The sequence below is a fragment of the Elephantulus edwardii genome, unplaced genomic scaffold (assembly GCF_000299155.1).
Source record: "Elephantulus edwardii isolate Elephantulus edwardi_28Jun2011 unplaced genomic scaffold, EleEdw1.0 scaffold00136, whole genome shotgun sequence".
Classification (NCBI taxonomy): domain Eukaryota; kingdom Metazoa; phylum Chordata; class Mammalia; order Macroscelidea; family Macroscelididae; genus Elephantulus; species Elephantulus edwardii.
The window spans coordinates 2,476,102-2,498,890 of NW_006399886.1; the positions used below are offsets into that span (position 1 = coordinate 2,476,102).

Genomic DNA, 22,789 nt, shown 5'->3' on the forward strand with positions numbered 1-22,789 from the left:
TGTATTTTAAACATCTTTTTTAATACGTTTAAAATGTTCATAATAGCTGTTAACTAGGCAAAATATTGCTAGCACATGAGTATGTATGATAAATTGTACTTTTCCAGATGGACTGTTTATAAACTATTTAGATAATGGATTTTACTAAATTAATAATGTATAAAGATACAGTTAGCTGAGAGACAGCATTTTTATCGAAACATTTTTATGCAATTTATCTGTAAATAAGTCCTAAGAGGAAAAATGATCCTTTAAAGATTATTCACACCTATAGAAAATTAAGGAATATCAATTTAATGAAGCAAAATTAATAACTATAAATTGCTTTTAAGTCACACTTGGTATAAACTTGAGTACAAAAGTAAGTGTGTGTGTGTGTGTGTGTTGTGTGTGTGCGTATATATTCAGAAAACTGACATAGGAACACTTAATTTCTTTAGAAATAAAGTTAGTCTATTGTTCATGACATCAGATTTTCCAGGATTTTAGGACTTTTTTTCTGGGATTTTGTCTCTTTTCCTTTCTTAGGTTAAGAGAGCATTTGAATAAAAAAAAATAAATTAAAGACTAATTTAACTTAGATAATAATTTTAAGTGTCAGTTCACTAGCTTGAACTGAGTTAAACAAAGGAGAATGTGAAAATTCCAAGGAAATGTTAAGATTACTATGCAATTCTTCTAATTATATACAAAGCAATACTTCTGAAAATTAGTACATATTTTTGGGGAATAAAAGATACAGTTATATATAGTAAGATAGAGTTTTAATGTTATCTTTAAAAATATTGAAAATATTATTCTCCAAATTATGTCACACCACCATAGGAAAAAATGGTAAAATTCAACAGAATATATCCTGCAATCCATTATAAAGTTAAGCATGATGAAACTAAAAGCAAAACCAGTCCATTGAATTAATTGCTAGGAAACTTGCCATTAAATGAAATTTGATAATCACATATTAATAGTAAAATACTACAGATCCATAACAGGAAAGACATAAGTTAGAGTTTATTCTGAACTTTCCTTTTATTACTATAAACAATGTCCTAGTGCTTAGAAGACAAATGATTGCTTTGTGATATTTTCTATCACTGGCTCCTCAATGACATTATATATTAATTACTTCCATGATCACGTAAAACAAGAACTGGTATACAGAAACTACATAAAGCTGCATAAAACTTTATTAAAATCTTAGCAGAATTCTCTGGCAAGACATGCACACACAAAAGCAAAGCCACAAACAAACAAACAAACAAATTCCCCAAAATACAAAACCACAGGCACATCCACTTTCTTTTGATGAAAAGTTAATTTCTTTTCATGGTAAAATATGATTACAATGTCATGTATCATTAAAATGCTTTATATATTTTCTCCCTGGCCCTATCCTATATGGTCTTCAATGACAATAAATAGAAATGACTTTGGAAAACAGCTAAAAGCTTAATAAAAGTGAAATACTCTTATCAGTCCTCTTATAGGACTGGAGAAAGTATTCTCCTTGAATCCTATTCTAAATAGTAGTCTGAGGTAAGCAGTCTGAGGAAGAATACACTCACAGTTCTTCATCAGAACAAAATGAGTGAAATCATTTTAGTATCCAAAGTGTTCATAAATTGGATACACACTCCCCTTACAGCTCTTCAATTAATTACCACTTATCAAAGTAAAAGTTAACAAAAATTACATCTATTTTTAAATCCATTACTTATTTTGGGATGTTTTACTTTTTAATATGTAAGGGACTCTGTTTCTACACAATGTGGTAATAAATCTCTTAGGTCCTATTGGAGACTATGTTACTGTCTTAGGCTTAAAAGCAAAACTTAAAGAGGAATACTGTGTGCTTCCTTTAGCATTAGGTAAGTGTTGGAAACAATGAACATTTAAATAATGCATTTTTTAATTACTATGACTTGCCATCAATTTTTCTAGAAACATATATGCTCATGATATGAATACACTGTGATTGAAATATTAATAGAGAAATAAGGTATCAGAATATCTTTGTAGATATTTTCCTTTTGGAAGAGGGTCTACATTTGCTTTTAATAGCATTTCTTCATGCTAGACTAAATAATTGAATGCATTATACATTTTTGTAATTTAATAGCTTCCTTAATAGCGCGACCTTAGCCCATCTCCACCCCCAATCGGTTATAACTGCGCTACTTACCCTAGGTAGAAGAAACCTTAATTTCACTATTTTATAACCCGCAACAGTTAACACTTGACCTAGGTCATTAACAGGATTATCAGCAAATTTGTTTAAGCTTTTACTGACAACCTGAATTGCTACGATAATATTTTGATTGTGCTGGAAAGAAACTTCTTGTAACTTCTCAAAATCTATCATTAAATTAATTCATTCTGAATCCTATCTTCCTAAAGACCAATGTTGATAGTAATAATTCAGTTGGGAATTATTTCTACTTTGAAACCCAATCATCATCAATTTTATGTTTCACACATCACATTATTTGAGTTCTTGTCATAAGTGAGCAATTTCAAACATATTATTAAAGCCAACAACTTATTCCATTTTATACATTTTTAATATTCATGCTACAGTTGCTATAATAATTTTCTGCCTATTAAGAGGTAATAGTTAAATGGATATACTTATAACTCAGAAGTGACTAGAACTATAAAATGGAAATTATATATAATAAAAAATGTCATTGCCATGTGTTTGATCATGGTTGTATTTATAAAGTTATTATTAAGTTGCCCTTTCCATAGAATGCCAAAATTTTGGAATACTTAAAACGAAAATAAAAATATGATAATAATCTTGTAAATAATTAGAAGTCAGAGGTAACTTTTTTTGGTGGGATTAAGAAGTTTCCTAAGACGATACTGCTTTTGAGAATTATACTAGGATTATGTTAAGTTCCATGCTTGTCAAACCATTTTGTAGATTCAATTTGAGGGTAAAAATACATTTTAAGATAATATATTTAGTAATATTCTATATTTTGTCCATATATTACGGACATAATCATATTTTATCAGATTCTTTGGAAGTCCTACCATTTTTAATAGTCTCTGCCAGCATCTTCCTTTGTAAAAATCTCTAAATGTTAAAATTATTTTAGAAACTGTGGATTTTTTAAAAAAATGAAATGTATGCAATTTTAAAATTTCAAGTAATGAGTTACATACGCTAAGCATTTTTAAAGGCAAAACATACTTCCACAGTATATTTGATTTACTAACTTCAATGCAAATGGAAACAGCACAAAGTGTTCTTAAGAGCTACATTTTCCAAGTCATAAAATCTCCAAAAAATATATTAATAAAACTTTCCACAAATCATCAAAACTCGATAAGTTCTTTCAGACGTTTACTTACCAAGAAATCTGTGATGTGGGTTACCTTTGATTTGAGTCATTCTCCAATGATTTTGTTTGGCATGCATACTAGATGGAAGGAGAAGTCTGTACTTTTTGGAAGAACACTGAGTTTTACAAGTCATTTTCTGTCAAGATTCTCTTCTTCATTTATTATTTAATATACACTTCCACCCCCTCTTAAAAGTATTTAAGAAACCTTTTTTTTCCCCTTATAATTCCTGTCTGATGAAAGATTTAGAAGAACAGATGCAGGTGTCCTCTTCGTGGTTCTGTTTTCAGAGATCTGGATTTTATCACGAGGGAGGGGTCAAAGCAGGGCTTTTACCAAGTGCACAAGTAGCTTTCCACAGATTGTTCAAATAAAGGGTTGACTGGTGGTGTGGAACACTCATTATATGATTCATCCAGGTATGCTAAAATCCTGGTTCGAAAGTGTTATTTAAAAATGTTAGTTAACTCTAATAACATGATCAATGCTGGCAAGCATCCCAAGCCTAAAATTTAATCAATCTCAGAAAACCTTTCTAATGTATATCTGGGTGGGGGTGCATGTGGATCCCTTATTTTCTCTGTTTAGGCCTGTTACCAGCTGCCTGATGAGATCAGGTAGTTCTTGGAACCTGGCAGGAGGCTTTCTCCAGGCAAAGCCTGAAAGTTAACAAGGTTTAGTTTCCTTTCTCTCAGCTTGCTTTGAAAAAAAAAAAAAGGTGGCCCATCACAAAGAGAAAAAAATAAAAGTATTTTAAATTGAAGAGAAATTGAAATGTCAATTAGAGAGCAGGAAAGGTAGTAAAGTAGAAGGGATTTTAAACCCAAGTTAAATATTCCTTTTAGTATTTGTTGGGGGTTTTTAAAAATATGACATTAAAATATCTGGATAACTGATTTTTAATTAAATCTTTAAAGCCTAAACACCTTCTTAAAAACTGAGATTGTGGCTGTTTTCCTCTCAATTTTATACTCTTTACCCTATAGGAGACTGTACTTTCTTCAGAAAAGGTTTAAAGGTGTAAACCAAAGGTTTCCCTTGTTGGGTGCCTGGAAAAATGCTTTGGAGGGTGACTGGAATAAAAGCCAGCTCAGCAAATCATGTCTCTAACTTGAATGATGCTATTAAACTACAAGTCCTAAAAGTGCCCCTCCCCTTCTTTTTCTAAACTATGTCCTGCTGTTCTAGTCAAAGCAAAGGGCGAAAATCCACCATAATCCAAACCAACATGGTAAAGTCAGAATAATAGGCAAGGGAGGAGGGGGAAAACAAGTAGCAGCACTGTACAAACAAACTGTTGAGAATAATCTTGGCCACAGACAAGAGTGGCCACAGGAGGAGATGAAGGCGCTTCTTTTCCTAAGGGTCACACCGCCCACTTTTGATCTGAAGCACTGATTACATTTCAGAAATCCTGAAATTGTTCACTGTGAAACTGAGCTTTCTGGGTAATAACTTGTAATGTGGCAACAGAGAGAGGAGCACGCGCTCCTCGCTGCTACCACACCCACCTCCAGAGCTTCTTAGCCACCAACTATTAGCAGCTCCCAGAAAGAAGGCTCACAAGTACAGGCGAGAAAGAGGGTCTCACAACAATGTGATACTTTCCGTTACAATCTTAAGTCAAAACTTAAGTCTGGGTCTGTGAGCCTAGATGTCAGCTCTTTAGGGTCCTTTGTGAGCGAGGCTCTCAGAGCCTGCCTTTTGAGTCAGCGTTTCAGTGCAGGGCGGACAGGCGCCTGTGGGGGACCTTGCAGACTTGGTGTTCGTCCCAAAAGACAGTCTGGCGCGCTGTCTTTAGGGCGGGAGTCTGAAGAGCGACGGACACAGAGGCGCAAAATTGCGCGGAAACGCGCGCACTGGCGGCAGAGGTGGGGGTGCGAGAGGCCAAGGGCGCCCTCTGCCTGCGGCCGCGGCGCTGCTGCTGCGGTCCAAAGGAGCGCCTCTCAGGCCACCTGGTCTTTGCGGCTTGAGGCTCCACTCACTTGCGCGTGAGTTGGACCTCTAGAGTTCGTCCTGACTGGGACAATACACTTAGACCCCAGATCTGTTTCTCTAGGCATCGCTCCTGTAAGCACCAGCCAGCTTTAACACTTGGTGTCCCAGGTGGCGGCCCACCCCCTTGCCTGGGCCACACACTCGCCAGATGCCTGGAGAAGTGGGTATTGCAGAGTGCCTTGCTTAGTGGAGAAAGCACAGGCAGTGTCTGATCCAAAGCTTTAAGCCCTAACTTGCCACTCCTTGAGCTTTGCTGATTCGTAGGGCTGCCCCATCTCCTTCAAACGCTAGGCTGACTTGAAGATTCTATTTCGTGGTGTTTTGTTTTGGTTTTAAACGTATTACTTTCCATTTTAGAACTTTTGTTAGCTCCACTCCCATGCAACAGCTGAGTGGATGTTCCATTCCCCACCCCCATGATAGGGGAAAGGATGAGCAGTAAACATTTTCACAATGGATAATCAAAAGTTACTTTTTCCGCCTGGAATTTTGTTTTGCCCTGCAGTCTGACAATTTCATTAGTTTTCCCTCAGAAAACTGCTAACTGAAAGATGACTTGTGTTGACTCAATTTCTCTGAAGGAGAAAAGAAGGGATAGCCTGCTTTAGTTAAAAATATAGTCATGGAGAAGCTCAAGGGCAGTACTACTCTCACCTCTTTTAGAGTAGACATCTACTTACTCCACAGCAACTGGTTTAGGGGTCTGATGTTGGTGGTTTGGGAAGTTCAAATGAAAAAGGCAGGAGAAGCATTCTGGCATATGCTATACAGATATGTTAGTATTTAGATGGCGCTGGTATTTGTGTGACTCTCTTTGAAGTTCTGTTTCTCTTGAATAAGGTTTTTCAACTCAGTCTATTCCAAGACAGAATAGTTTAACGTCAACTTTACGTCTAGCATTGAGACCACAGTTGCACCGTGTTTAGCTGGCGTAACACTTCTGTTTTAGTGTTCACTACTTGACCTTCTTTTAATTATTATACCAGCTCAATAAAACAAGTTTTATGACATTTGTCACCTTGCACTTGAGAAACATTGTTTTTGTTGGTCATCAAGTCAGAACCAAATCAAGGCTGACCCTCCACCTGGCTACAGAAGTAAATGGAAAGGGAGGAACAGCTGGTGGATTAAAACTATTCCTTTAGGCTGGTATCAAAACTCCTTACCACTGGACCATCATGCTTCATAATAAACTAGCCTAGTATTTCATCTTTTAATTTTAACTGCATGTTTGTTTTTCCTATACCCAAATACTTATGACATTTGAAAGGAATTCTTGTATTCAGAAAAAGTAATATTCTTTCTACTTTAATCCCAGTAACTCCATTAATTTGCTTTATGACTTTGCAAGAATATTTAGAACTAATATTGAAGTGAAAAATGGAAGGAAACAAAATAAATGAGAGTCTTTTAAAACTATAAACTCTTTACACTCATAAACTATGATTATGAACACATGGTTTTAAGGAAATTTGATATAGGTGGAAGGATGGAAAATAATTTCTGTGATAGCTTTTTTCAAATATTTCTACCTCTCTCTTTCCTCACAGACCATGCACTTCTTTCTTTCCTCATACCCTCCTTTTCTCAGCATTCAAAGTAGATTCCTTAAGAATTTCACACAAGAAATTGTGAAGCAGTTCTAAAAAATACTGTGACTAAAATCATTTAGGGTTTTCTACAGTAATAAAACAAAAAAAGAAAGTTTAAGTTGACCATTGAGGACATCAGAGGTCAGTAGTTCGGAGAAGCCTGTTGAACATGCTCTAAAAGTTATATTTTTGGCCCCTTAATAGTTATTCTCTATTTCAAAGATAATTTATACTTTATGTAAAATCAGAAAATAAATTGTAGTAGGGATTTATCGCTTCCTTCATAGAAACACCTGTACTTTCTTTAAGTGGAAACATTAGGAAAAGTTAGCTAAACTAAAGTTTCAAAAGGTAGCAAATGAAGTTGGGAAATTATAGTTTTCATGTGGGCATTTCAGCACATATGCTTTGGATTAATTGCTGCAATAAATTCTGTTAACCTGGCAGAGAGCGGAAAATAGCATATTGATGACATAAGGCTTCCAAATCAGAAAGCTGCTCCTAGTATCTTGCCTTTTGTGACATGCGCAAAACATTTGTTAGTGGGTTATCCTTTATCTTCCTGAGGAATTACCCAAAAATTTAAACTATTGGCACATTTTCCATGAGAAAAAAAGGAGTTTCAGCAAAATGTATCTTCCTTCCACTTTGAGTTTGTGGAACTCTAAATTAAGACAAACACAAGGCGGATTTTAGAATTGTCTCTAAAAAAAAAAAATCGTAACTAATTGCATAGCTGGGCCTCAAAGGGTCTAGAAACTAGGTGACTTTATTGCTGATTGTTGTTGTTGTGTCTTATTGAGTTGGAACCAACCCAAAGCTGACCCCCAGCAGGTTTTCAGAGTCAAAAAATCACATGGAAGGAGATTATCCATCCTTCTCCCACCAAGCAGCTGTTAGATTCAGACCTTGTATCTTTGGAGTTACAGTGCAACCTCTTACTACTAGTCCTTCAGTGCTCCCTTTATCGCTGATGCTGTTGTTGTTGTATACTACTGAGTCAGAACCGACCCATAGATGACCCTCCAGCAGGTTTTCAGAGACATTAATTATACAGGAAGAGATTACCCATCTTTCTTCCTCAGAGCAGCTGGTGGATTTGAATTGTGTACCTTTGGGTTTGCAGCACAGCTCCTCACCATTAGGCCACCAGAGCTCCCTTTATTGCACATAGATCAATTTAATCGACAATTAAGTCAAATGAGTATTTAACATTATTTGATCTTTGATATTTATATTCATTATATATAGTTTAACTTATTTTCAAATTAACAATGACAAAGATAGGTATAAGACTACATATGCATAAAGTGTACAACCCATTCTGTTCAGTAAGAGTAGAATGTTCTTATTTTCTTTTGCCTGTGAAAAGGTTGATGGATTTATTATAAATATGAAATGTTAATCTTCCTCATCTGTCTCAGTGTGACTGCAGGAAATAAAGACGCTTGTTTGTAGTTTAAAAGCTATCATTAAGATTCCCTAAATTTTAAAAGGACATAATCCTTTCTTACATAAAACAACATTTTTCATAAGGAGGAAAGTTAGTCCTGGAACCTGACTTGTAATGGCATCCATACACATTATCTAAACAATCCTCTGGGTAAACCAAATACCACTCTAAGCAAAGTCTATTTGCATGCATATGTCTGGCCATTAGCACTCTGTCTCTTACAGAACTGAACTATTCCAACTCTCTGACAGAAAGAAAAGGGGAGGGGGAAGCTTAATGTATACTTTTCAGAATCAAGGTTATTTAAAATTCTGTTTTTCTGGATTACAAATTTGGGTGGAAAAGCTAAAAAGGAAGATCAGTAATTTTTAGAAAAGCATTTGACACTACCTAATTTTTTTTTTGTTTGCCCGAAACAAACTCATAATTTATGATATTCTGATATATAATGAGGCGAGAGTTATGTCCTAATTGAAATTTGTTTTTCCCTTTCAAAAGGCCAAAGCTATTTTTGGTAGATTTTACTTTGTAACATAATGAAAAGAACTAGCATCATTTCAGAAACTAAGTGGAAAATAAACTGTGTTGTTATTTTCATATTAAATATGTAAACTATATAAAATATATTTTAGACAATCTGAAATATCTTGGAAGAGGCAGAAAAAATGGAATAGTGCTTTATCTCTTGTTTAACCATATGATTAAGAATAGATAATGTAATGCATGTTTAGAGTAGATAACCAAAAATAAAAAGAAATTCAGATCTTTTATTATGGTGCTATTGACATTTAGAACTGAAATTATAATACTTTCATTGTTGGTAGTGTTTATTTAAAGAAAGAATTCCAGTTGTAATTATGTTCATTTTATTCTGACTGAACTAATTTTATAATTCTATGCTTACACAAAAATGAGCTCATTGTATTTTGGGTATAAGAGTTTTCATTAATCATGTTTTATACTCTTGGTGATAAGAGATGTTAAGAATCATTCTAAAAATGTAATATTCCTCAAACTTTTATGCAAGATTAGAAATAAATACAAAAGATTAGAATTAACCTTTTGAATTTCTGTTTTCATCTTACTTTTTCCCAAAATGTTACTTTGGAAATTAACCAGCAATAATTGTCCCATGAATGACCAGTCTAGTAGTAATTTTAAGATACCAATTCTAGTAGCACAAACATTAGCATATTACTTTAACTTTCAAAAGATTAATTTAAAATTTACAAAATGTTTTAGAAAAATCCTAAGATAAAGAATTTATTGTGTGTTATGTAATGATACCTATGCTTTATAGTTTGATTCATGCAATGCCTGTTTATTTATGACTTGCTGTACTTGCAAGCGTTAGCAATATATTGAATTTTGGAATGAGATACTATGGGGAATGATGCTTTGTACACCATTGAGAAGATACAGCTTAAATAAAAGAAACAACTTCAAAACTAATACTTGATGATAAAAATGGAATAAATTAAATTCTATGACCTAAAACCCAGAGAAAGCTATCCTCCAGACTATGACAACGACAATTTTATATTCTGACTCAGTTATCTAGTATTAAATCAATTTATTTATTCAGTAATGAATTTTATTGAAATAAAAAAATGTTTTCCAATATAAAAATACTCAGAGATCATATCAGATCACAAAATGGAGTGTGACTACATCATTACCTAAATTTCAAATTACATTTTCATATAAATGCTAAATCACTATAGCTCAACCAAACTGACACATAATCTTATCCAACAAAATCAACTAAAGTTTCATCTCAAAACACAGTAGTGTTCTTTATTGCCAGACACACATTGTTAGTATATGACACTTAAAATCAGCAGATTGTTTTTTGCTAAGATTATAATTACAGAACACTGGATAGTAAGATACCTGGTTAGTGAGGAATAGTTATAAAATTGAGTAACATAATCCTTAAAGACATTTTGAAAAGAAACCATGAGCTTATAAAAAGCATACTGTCATATAGTCATATATATATAATTTTAGTAGCTTACACATTATAAAAAAGTATTTGTGCCAACACTTCATAGCATTGGTTGAAAAATGTTCCAAAACCAATTTGCTATCCTAAGAACTAATATTAAATGTACTAAAACGTCATTAGAGTTATAATAACTATTAATTTTATGTAGGGGGTTATTTTGCTGTATTACATCCTATAGTGATATTTTGATAGTTCTTTTCTTCCTAACAGTATTGGTAGCAGTATGACCTGGATTGATTTCCGTGCTTAAAAATAATAAAGGAAAATTATACACTTTAGAAACTGCATAAAGTTTACACATAGTAAAGTATCCAGGTGTCAGTAGAATTTTGGACTGTGTTTCTGTTATCTTCTTGCAACACTTTATCCATGAAAGCACAGACATCTGCACAAAGAGCAGCAGTGAGTTCTTACATTCCCCCCCCCTCGCTTTTTGCATATTTCATTTTGCTTTGTCTTCTGGGGTTACCCTTTGAAATCTTTTGTTCAGCTCTTCTACTTTGGCATTTCTTCCCTTGTTTTCACTTCTCAACACCTTAATACAGTTTTCATAGTCTCTTCTGACTATGCATTTTGGTTTTTTCCTTTCTCCCTTGTCTTTAAAATGACCTTTTACTCTCTTCATAGATGATATTCTTGGTATTATCCCACATGCCCTGCAGTTTTTTGTCACTGGTGTTTAATACCTCAAAACTGCTCTTGGGATGATTTTTTTTAATTCAGATTATATAGACCCAAGGTTGTATTTTCATTCTTGTGAACTTGTTTTCATTTTCTTCAGTTTCAGCTTGAACTTGCACATGAGTACTTGAAGGTCTGTTCCATAGACAGCCCCTGGCCTGGTTTTGAAGGCTGATAATAAGCTTCAATGATTCTTTCCACAGATACAGTTAATCTGAGTCCTGGGCAATCGTTTCCGGTTTCATTTCTGTCACCAAGTCCATACTTTCCTACCGCCTTTCCCACTCCCCCCTTCTTCTTCTTTGTTTCCAACTTTTGTATTCCTGTTGTTGTTGTCATTGAGTCAATTATGATGCTAGTATTCTAGTCACCAGTAATTATTAATGCATCTTGAATACATGTCTGGCCAATTTCGGACGGCAAATTGGGTAGAAATCTTTTACTTCTTCCTCTTTGGATTTAGTTGTCAATGCATGTGTTTGAAAGATAATGATATTAACAGGTCTTCCTTGTATGTGTATGGATAGTATCCTATCATTCACAACATTGTACTTTAGGATGGAACTTGGAATTGTCTTTTTACTATTCATGCAGCCCCATTCTTCCTCAAATTTTTTATTCCTAGCATAGTATATCATATTTGTCTGATTCAAAATGGCCGATGCCAGTTCATCTCAGTTCACTAATGCCTACAGTGTATATCTTTACGCATATCATTTCATGTTTGACACGTTCCATTTTCCTACATTCATAATTTTTTACATTCAGTGTTCCAATTATTAATGTCTACTTGCAGCTGTTTCTCCTCATTTTTTAGTGAGTTTCATCTGGGCTCTACCTTTAATATTATCACTCCCTGTGAATCTCTGTTATTCATAGGGTTTTCAAAGCCCTGTTATTTTGGGAGTGCATGGTTAATCCTGCTTTCTAGTCTGTCTTAATCAAAGAGCTCTGCAGCATCATGGCCACCATAGGTGACCCTTCTGAAATTTGAAATAATAGATGATGATGTTTTTAACATTACATTGACTTTATTTATATTCAAAATTATGGTTTTCTATCTTTAAATCTTATGAGTTACAATGTTAAGTGGGCCTCTTAAAATGTTTAAAATTAAAAATTAATTTTCAAAAGCAAATTGTGATGGATTAAATTATGTTCCTTAAAAATATGTTTTATAAATTCTATTTTCTCTACATATAATAGATGCAAGCTATTTGGAAATAGGATTTTCTTTGTATATGAATGTGGCCATCCATATTAGAGGAGTGTGTTTTACTCATAATTTTTGAGATACAGAAATATATTTTACAGAGAAGTCAGAACAAACAGAAATGATAGATGCTACATGATGACTACCCAGGAACTGAGAAAAAAGACCTTCTCCTAGAGTTAACAGAAAAGAACCTTCTTGTGTATATGATGGTCTGAATTCAGACTTCCAGCTTCCTAAATTGTGAGAAAATACACAACTCACTTTTTAAATTCTCCTATTTGTGATATTGCTAACATAGCCATACCTAAACTAAAATGAAGTTTAGATGAACAATTAAAATAAGAAAATAGAAGTATCCAAAATAGAAAACCAAACTCATTGCCATCACATTTGTCCTAACCCATAGAAACTCTATAAGATAGTGGTAGAATTGCAGTATAGTTTCCAAGGGAGATGAATATAGAAGTAGATTGACTTACCTTTTTCCCATGGAGTGATTGATGAGTTTTAATTACTGACCTTTCTGGTTAGTAGCTGAATGCCTTAACAACTGCTTCCTGACAGTGCCTTTGTTAAAATGAAATTATTGTTAAGAGTGCTGTGGGGGCTTAGTTGTAAGGGATAGTGCTGCCAACACAAAGATATGTGGTTCGAATTCACCCACTGCTTTGTAGGAGAGAGATGGGAAATTTTTTCCCTTGCAGTTTGTTGTTGTTATTTGTTATCATGTCAACTACAATTTAAAATGACCCTATGCACAATAGGTCTGAATCCTACTCAATTCTGAGCCAATCTCACTGTCCCCAACACACCTACCATTATTACCCCAGTTACTGTGTCAATCCCTCTCATCCAGGGTCTTCCTTTCCTGCACTGTCCTTCCACACCCTTCCAAACATGATATCCTTCCCTAACGACCAGTCCTTCCTGGCAACATGCCCAAAATATGTGAAATGGAGTCTCAAAATCCTTGCCTCCAAGAAGTAGCTTGATTTAACCCTCTTCAAGTCAGACCTGTTAAGTTTCTTGGCAGTCCATGATATGTTCAATACTCTTCTCCAGTACCACAACTTAAAGACATCAATTCTTCTTCTGCTATTATTAGTCATTAATCAGCTTTTTGATGCATAACAAGTAATGGCAAAGACCATAGTCTACATCTGGCACACCTTAGTCTCTAGTGTGACATGCTTGCTCTTCAGCACTCTGGAGAGGTTCCTGACAGCAAATTTCCCTAACGCAATTTGTCTTTTGATTTTCTTACTGCTGATGCCAAGAATGTTGATTGTGGAACCAAGCAAGCTAAAATTATTAACAATATTAATCTCTTCTCCGTCTATCATGATGCTGCTAATGGGCCCAGTGGTGAGAATCTTCATCTTCTTGATGTTGAGCTTCAATCCATTTTGCAATCCATATTGCAAACAGTCCTTGACACTTGGCAGCAAATGCTTCAGGCCCTCCTCAGTTTCAGAAGCTAGTAAGTTACATCTGCATAATGCAAGTTGTTGATGAGTCTTTCTCCAATTCTGATGTCACATTCCTGCTCATAAAGTCCAGCCTTTTAAATGCATACAGACTGAAAAGGTAAGAAGACAGGATACATTCCTGAAATACTAATTTTGTGATTTTGAACTGTTCAGTGTTTCTTTGCTCTGTTCTGATGACTGCCTCCTAGTCCAAGAATAGGTTTCCCATGAGCACAATCAGGTGTTCTGAGTTTCCATTCTTCTCAAGGTTAGCCACTATTTGTTGTGATCCATGCAGTCATATGCCTTTGCATAGTCAAGGAAACATAGAGGCAAGATTCATCTAAAATTGCCAGTGATGTTCATAGTGCCACAACCTTTTTTAAACCCAGCATGTATTTCTGGTAGTTCTCCGTCAATATTCTGTTCCAGTCACTTTTGGATAATCTTCAGCAGGATTTTGCTTGTATATGATATTGATGATATCATTCTAGTTTTCACATTCTATTGGATTATCTGTTTTCAAAATGGGAGTAAAAATTAATTTCTTCCAGGCAGTTGGCCAGGTGGTTGTTCTGCAGATTTCTTGGCACAACCTGGTGAGCACTTCAAAAGCTGCATCTGTTTGTTGCAATTTACTGCCACTGAAAACTCACCTGAGGGTCATTTCTAGATTGTTTCAAAGTTGACAATACACAACAGAACAACAGCAACAAAAGTCTTTCTGAAATATAATACATCAATAAAACTTGGCTTTCTCTGCCTTTCTCTCCTACTTACCTCTGTAATGATGTGCCCTAATTTATAAAGTAAAAAGAAAAATCTCAGTTATGGTGGCCTCAAATTAAAAAAAAAAAGTTGACTCCCTGAATCTATAAAATAGTTGTCAGAGATTTACAAAGAGATTTCTGACACAAAATGGGAATTCTTCTTTTATACTACTATTTTCAGTATATTTCTATTATCTATATATAAGCTGAAAGCACATTAAAGGATGCTTTTTTAGCTCTAACATAGAGTGACACTACTCTTTTTTTCATATTAAAAAGTGATGAAATTGGGTAAAAAATGGCTGTGAACATTACAATGATTCTGTGAAAGTACAAGAAAATGCTAATATTCCTAGGTAAAAATCTATCGTTAGGGAGCTCTTGTGGACTAGTGGCAACACACTGTGCTGCAATCAAGGAAGCATGTGGTTCAAATCCACCTGATGTCTCTGCTGGAGAAGGAGGAGCAATCTCCTCCCATGTCAGGTCAATTTGATTCGATGGTACACAACAACAACAAACTATTGTTATAAAAAGAAGCACTTTTTTTTGTTTGTTTTAGGTATTTTAGACTCTTTTCCACTCGACCCTAAATTGTTATTTATCACTGACGATTTTATGACAAAATATTTTTCTTATTGTTGTTGTTATGTGCCGTTGAGTCTCTTGCGACTCCTAGAGACGCTGCGTACAACAGCCCTAACCTCTGCTCTGTCCTGTGCTAATCACACTGTCGCTGACACACCTATCCTAATTACCCTAGTCACTGAATCAATCCACCTCATAGGGGGCCTTCCCCTCCTGCATTGTCCCTCCACCCTCCTAAGCATGATGTCCCTCTCCAAGGACCGGTCCCTCCTCACAACATGTCCAAAATATGTTAGACAAAGCCTCAGAATTCTTGCCTCCAAGGAGCTGTCTGGTTTAACCATCTCCAGGATGAATCTGTTTGTTTTCCTAGCAGTCCATGGTACCCTCAAAACTCTTCTCCAGCACCACAGCTCAAAGGCATCAATTCTCCTTCTGTCCTCCCTAGACATTGCCCAGCTCTCTGATGCATAACAAGTGATTGCAAAGACCATGGCTTGTATCAGATGCACCTTAGTCTCCAGAGAGACACTATTGCTCTTCAGTACTTTGGAGAGGTCCCTGTCAGCAGACTTTCCCATCACAATACGTCTTTTAATTTCCTGGCTACTGGTGCCAAGAGTGTTGACTGTGGAGCCAAACAAACTAGATATGTGAACAATCTCAATCTCTTCACCATTTATCCTGATGCTTCCAATTGGTCCAGTGGTGCGAATCTTTGTCTTCTTTACATTGAGTCTCAATCTGTATTGAAGGCTGCAGTCCTTGACCCTCTGCAGCAAGCACTTCAGGTCCTCCTCAGTGTCAAGTATGGAATAGTATTTTTCTTATTACATATGAAATACTTAGTCTTTCAATTTGATTCTTAATGTTGATAATAAATTCATTTTTTTATGACTCAAGATTTTATAAGAATCAAATTTTATCATTTACCTAAACTTTATCTGTTTACTTTTAGAAAATTTAAAATATAGCCAAATATCTCTTATTACACAATAAGAAATTATAAAATTTATTTTTAAAATTTATTTTAGCATTGTTTAACTCTTGAACTTTCTGAATAAAGAAGAGGTCACTCTGAATCAGCATTTTTAAATACTCTAGTAGAAATTTTCAACCAATTCCTTGCTGTTGTTGTTGTCATATGTCCTCAAGTCACCTGCAACTCATAGTGACTTTATGTTAGCTCTGAACCCTGTCCTATCCTGAGCCAATTTCATCATCTATGACAGAGCTAAGCCCATTTCTCTAGTCACTGATTCAATCCATCTCTTCCTGGGTCTTTCTTTCCTGTGCTGTCCCTCCAACCTTCCAAGCATGATGTCTTTTTCCAAGGACTGGTCCCTCTTGACCATATGCCCAAAGTATGTGAGATAGAGCATCAAAGTCCTTGACTCCAAGGGACTGCTTGGTTTCACCCTCTACAGGACAGACCTGTTTGTTCTCCAGAATGTCCACAGTACATGCAACACTCTTCTTCAGCACCACAGCTCAAAGGCATCAATCCTTCTCCTATCATCTTTAGTCATTGTTAAGTTCTTTGATGCATATAGCAAATAACAGAAGATACAGTGGCCTGAATCAGGTAACTTTAGTCTCCAGACTGACATCATTGCTCCTTAGTCCCTGACATCAGACTTTCGCTAAGCAATTCTTCTTTTCATTTCCTGATTGCTGGTGCCAAGAGTATTTATTGACTGTGGAACCAAGCAAACTGAAGTTATTAACAATCGTGAAGTTTCCCATTGTCCCATTGGTGAGAGCCTTTGTCTCCTTGATGATGAGCTTGAATCCATATTGAAGACTATAATCCTTGATCTTCTTCAGCAAATGCTTCATGTCCTCCTCAGTTTCAGCAAACAAGGTTGTGTCATCTGCATAATGCAGGTTGTTGATGATTCTTCCTCCAACCTAGATGCCATATTCCTCCTCATAATTTCCAGCCTCCTGAATGATCTCTTCTGCATATAGATTGAAAGACTTGGAAATAGGATTTATCCCTGACACACACCTTTCCTGAAACTGAACCATGCCTTTACAGCCAAAAGCATGCAATTTAAATCCAGCTTCATGGTAGAAAGATGGCAATTAACTCCTGTGTAAATCGATAGCACATAACAACAAAAACCTGCAACATTTTAAGTATCACACTGTTCCCTTATTCATGCTCTGCTGTCTAAAAACATATGCAGAGCTGAAAATTTACTTTTAATGGTTATTACTATTCAAGTATTAGACCATATACAACAGCCAGATGAAAATTTGACATACAAACACTATGATATTAAGTCTATGTCTGAATGAAAATTTGAAACATAGAGTTTTTATTTTAGTTGATGAAAAATTTGACTTTGTAGTAATAATTTTAATAAAAAATACTTCGCTAATAATTAGAAACTGAATTGTGTCCCTCTTCAAAATGTGTTGAAATCCTAGCCCTGCCAGAAATAAAATTTTTCTTTTTCCCTTTATGAAGCCAGTAAGAATAAGACAGGTCATAAACCTAATTACTTCTGAGTTACTAAAATAATGTTGTTGCTATTATTATTTTTGTTGTGCTATCAAATTGAGTGTGATGGTTCTTCTGTTTTCCAGAATGAGGAGAAAATACACTTTGTACTTTAAAATAGCCCAGTGTAAATTGGCTTAAATTGGCTGCAGGTATCCCTAGGAAAGAAAAATCTTTGTTTCCATTTCAGCTACTGCTGTTTGCTGTCACATCTCCTCTCCTTCACCATACCAAATAAATTCAAGCAAGAGTCAATTTCTTTGTTCATTTGCATCATGAGGTGTCAGAACCCTTGAAAATTGGCTTTTTTAGCTATTGTGTTAACTTCTGTTTGGGATCATGGTCTCCAGCTACCTTAACTGTGGACACATGGTTTTGCAAATCAACAACTAGCTTTAGGATCAATATAAGAGAAGTATTTTTCACACTGTAAGAAAGTGTAACAATAGTGGTAGAGAGAGGAGGAAGAGACTGTATGTAACACTGCTTTAAGATAAAGGGAAAAACTATGGAGATAGAGCCACAGTTAAAGGTCTTGCTTGCTGGATTACTGAAAGAAAAGGTGACTTGTAACTGCTTTGAGATTAAGTTTGCTGGACAGCTGATGGAAACAGAGGCTTCTTGCATTTGTGCTGCTGAACTGAAACCTAGATTTTGACTAGGGAAGGATTGTGTCTTGCTATATATAAATTTATCAAATTTAATAGTCTCTGCAGTTTCTTTTGTTATATTAGCATTGATGAATGCAGTTTCCCATTTTTCATTTTTATTTTTTACCGTTCAAACCTGAAGTTACTCCCTCAGAAATAAGTATAAAAATATTGAATAGTAACCAGTATTTGTAAAACAAATACAAAAATCTTGAAAGCTTAAGAAACTGTTTATGCTTACTTTGCCTCTGCAAGTTTATTCCAAGTTCATTTTTTCATACTCATTATAAATATAGTGAAAAGAACAAAATCATGTTTTTTGCCTATATTCTAAGTTTGCTTTGGAGTCATTTGATATCATTCTTTAAAATAGACTTAGTAACAACAAATAAAATTTTCAGGAAATGTTAATAGAAGCAAGGAATAACTCACTTATCTTGACTATATTGGTGTTTCTGTGTTTTTCCCCCCCAGTCAATCTACTGGACTCAAAAACGATTCAAGGGGAACTGGGCTGGATCTCCTATCCATCACATGGGGTGAGTTCGGTGAACAGTCCAAGGGGAACAGAAGTCTGTCTTCTAAGAGTGCATGAAGGAATTCATTATGGTCTCCACACGGATCACCTGTAACCTTCTGGTGAAAATTGTGTTTATAAGCTTGTTCAATAAATAATACCTAATATTTGTTTCCATTTTGTCTTTTAAGAACATTGACATTTTCTTTTTCCCCTTGAACTTATCGGTGTTGGCATAGACTGATAAAGCAAATATTTCTGATGTCTTATAAATGATCTAAGTGAGATCATCTCTTAACTTTTTGTGCAGGTGATCAGTATAGGTGAATTATAACCTTTCTCCATTTCAAGCCATATAGCGAGAATTTGCAGCTGTTGTGGCCTTAGATCTTCGCGACTATGCTAGGAAAAGGTAGAGGTAGGATTTCTTCAGTAAATGTATAAACCTATGTGATCTTAATTTCTATGTTTGGACTAGTTTAAAACCAACCAGGTTGTTTAGGAAAACACTGGTGCTGCCTTCATGTATTAGACTTTTTCTACTGTGCCAGCAGTTAGGGCATTTTGGGAATTTGTATATTTATGATGATCCTGTTGTATAGCAATAGGTTTTTCTCTTCAGGAAGAAGAAGGTAAACTTTTTATGTCTACAAAATCACACAATAAAAGATTAAACATACCTTTTGTTTCCAAGTATAACCTTTTGAAAATGCAAGCAAATAATTTCAAACATTTTCTATTGGGACATGTTTGTGTACTCCTTTATCCTGTATCCTAGTACTTTTTTAAGAGATTCTAATTACTTTCGCTCAGTACTAGCAGTCAATCTTCAGATTTTTGTGTTCATTTTCAAGGTAGTACTAGCTGATTCTTTATCAAGGGATGTTTTTCATCAGGGATACTTCATTTGTCTGTCATCTTTGTATCTGCTTCTCTTCCTGGTGCACCTTTACATTGACAAAAAGCCAAAACATATCACCTAATCACATCTTGGTTAGTGATTTTGGAGGAGAGAACATAAAGTAGACCAGGATTTCGTTTTCCCATAGGTGTAAATGGAATAAAATTATTAGAATGAAAACACATTACTACTCATTTTACAGAAATACCATCCCAGGATTGTGCTGGAAAACTAATTTAAAACCAGTAACCCAAAAGTCAAGCCTAATCTTTCTTTTTATTTTAGAAATCTGAGTTTTAGATTACTTATTCAGATAATATTCCATAGAATTGTACTATTTAAGAATATGAGAACATTAAACTGGCTTATTTAAAACTAATGGACACATATATTTGCATATATCTCAAAAATTATATATTTATTTAAATATATATGTTCAATTAACCATCTGTCTCAATTTTCTTTTAATTAAGCTATAGTCATAACATATTTATAGATAGAAATGAATTTGTCCTATAGATGTTTAGGATTAAAGAAAGTTGGCATTTCTCTTTCTAGAGATATCAAACATTTGCCGCACCAGGTGGGGTAAGTTGACCAGCAGCATCTCAAACAACCAGGAATTTGTTATGAATGCAGATTCTCAAATCCTATCCCAGACTTACTGAACTAGATCTGCATTTTTATATTTTTTCTGGCTAATTCTTAGAAACCCAGTGCTATAGAGTTGGTTCTCAGTTAACACTTCTTAATTTCTCATTGGCTTATTGTTCAAAGTTTCTCTTTGGGGCTACGTCCTCCTTCTCACTATTATATGCTGGTCATTTAACAACTGTGACTTCACATCTTCTGATGCATAAAATAGCCAAAAGCAGGTAATGCATCACTGTTAAATTTATCATTATATCTCCAGGAAGTAAAGAAAATTTCTCTAACAGACATTGATATTTTTAAGAACGCTGTTAAGGAGGAGATTGATTGTTCAAAATTACTTCCCTAAGCCTAACCCTAACGCTAACCCTAACCCTAACCATTGGCTTTGACTTTTGCCCACAGCGAGGTAGGACCACGGTAATAGTGTGAAAGAGATATACAGAACTATTTGAGTTGGGAAGTGTAAATAAGATGTATAGAAAACCAGTGAGGAGATTGGCCAGTTTTGCCATCTTTCTAGACTTAAATTGAGCAGCTTGAGAGGCTGCAAAAAAAAAAAAGTAATCTTGCTGCCATTAAGAGAGAAACAGAGAGTGCAGAGTGAATCCATTTGGTCTAGGGATTCATGCATGAGACAAACTAGGACCTCGACCAGAGCTAAATTAGAACTGGCTTCTCACAGAACCAGAGATGATTTACCAACGCTTACCTGAAGACTGAGGAAAGCGTAAAACTTGGTAGGACTAAATGAACTTTCTAACACTGGCCCAGAGTTGAGGCATACCTGAGAAGCTATTCTAATGGAATGCTTGTATCCTGTTTCCTACCTAAACTATATAACCTGTTGACTTCTCTCATAAGCCCTATAATTGTCAATGTGATCTGTGAATTCTGTGTGGCTATTTCAATGAATTAGCCTACATAGTAGTAGAAGAATGAAAAGTCTTTTCCTGTGTGATTAACTGTCTCTGAGAACCCACCAGAGAGTCAGCCATGGGTTGGTTCTAACTCTATGGTAAGCAACAACAGTAGTAGAATGCTGAGCTGTGGGAGGGATTGTTGGTGTTAAAATTAATAGAAGTAGGTATGAGAGAATTAGAGGGGGGAAATGTGGCTGATCTCATGGGAATCAGTTTTGTGTTGTTAATATTTTATATGTAAACTTTCCCTCCTAATGGGGTGAAAGAGAATGAAGTTAACTGTGTGATTAACTATCCTATGGTTATGTGTAGTGTTTAGTCCAACTAAACTTTCCTTTCTACATTATACTAATCATTATACCCATGAGATAGTGTAATAGAGCTAATAAAATGTAAGATTAATATTTATCCTTTTTTATTCTGAGGAACTAGTGATCTTATTAGGTGAAGGCATTGCTTAGTGAACTAAGGTTTGGAATTTAACATTACTTATACAGTTTATATTAAATGAGTATATTTTTTTTAAATGAGTATATTTTTATTGCCTGACATTTTTTGGTTTGTTTTCAGTGTGACAAGGGCTAAGAAAGCTTAATTTTGTGTTTATTTTGTGTTAGAGGAGATACATGATTACAACTACTGTGATGTCTTTGCCACATATTTTTTCCACTAAAAATGTCATGTAGTAGCTGGGGAAAACTTTTAATTTTCTATTGTTTTAATTGTTGTTGTTGTTGTTGATGATGATTTCAAGTTGAGCGTGACTCATAACGACCCTATGAACAAAAGACTTGAAACATTTCTATAACTCTCAACATTTATCAAAGTTCATAGAGTTTCAGGAGGCATGTTGTTTAGGAAGTAGATGCCACTCCTGCTTCCAAATTAATTAAGTCTAATAAAAATCTGTGAAGCTTTGGTGGAATAATCTCTACTAAGTTGTACTGATAACCCAAGGGCTCTAAGGTGGTTTTAATCCACCAAAGTCTCTTCATGCGACTGTTAAGCAGTCTTTTTTCATGTGATTTATGGCTTCTGAAGCTCAATGGAGGGCCGCTATCAATTAAAACCAATTCCAATGTAGTGAGTTTTTAGTAGTTAATAAATAGCTATGCATGTCTGTGGAGATTAACAACATAATGAATATAAACTTCAATGGGAGAAAAAATCTAATTATCATTTCAGCCCTGGCTTAGGATAATGATTTTCAAATAGGAGGAGGAGAAATAGAACTTTTGTGGAGACTCTAAAAATATTATTAATTTTAATGAACATTTACAGAGATTTTGAATTTCCATTCATTCATTGATGCACTTTTCTCCCTGCCCACCCCTCTTCCCCAGTTTGCTCCTCTCTTTGAAAATAAAAAGAAAAATTATTTCATTGGTATATAATCCCCCTCGCCCCTCCACCCCACCCCGACCAGAGTACACACCACTATGCAACCTTAATTCTGGACTCTTGTGATAACCATAATACCCTATTATATATCACTTTTAAATTGTTCTCTTC

General features: G+C 35.0%; 1 protein-coding gene across 2 annotated transcripts in view; it reads left to right on the forward strand.

Annotated features, from left to right (window-relative positions):
* Positions 1 to 22,789, forward strand: part of EPHA3 (EPH receptor A3) — a 518,078-nt gene that overhangs the window by 1,624 nt on the left and 493,665 nt on the right. For both annotated transcript variants that reach the window (XM_006894137.1, XM_006894138.1), the window contains exon 2: positions 18,760 to 18,824. In XM_006894137.1, the coding sequence (XP_006894199.1) occupies positions 18,760 to 18,824 (65 nt within the window). The remainder of the gene's footprint in view (positions 1 to 18,759; positions 18,825 to 22,789) is intronic.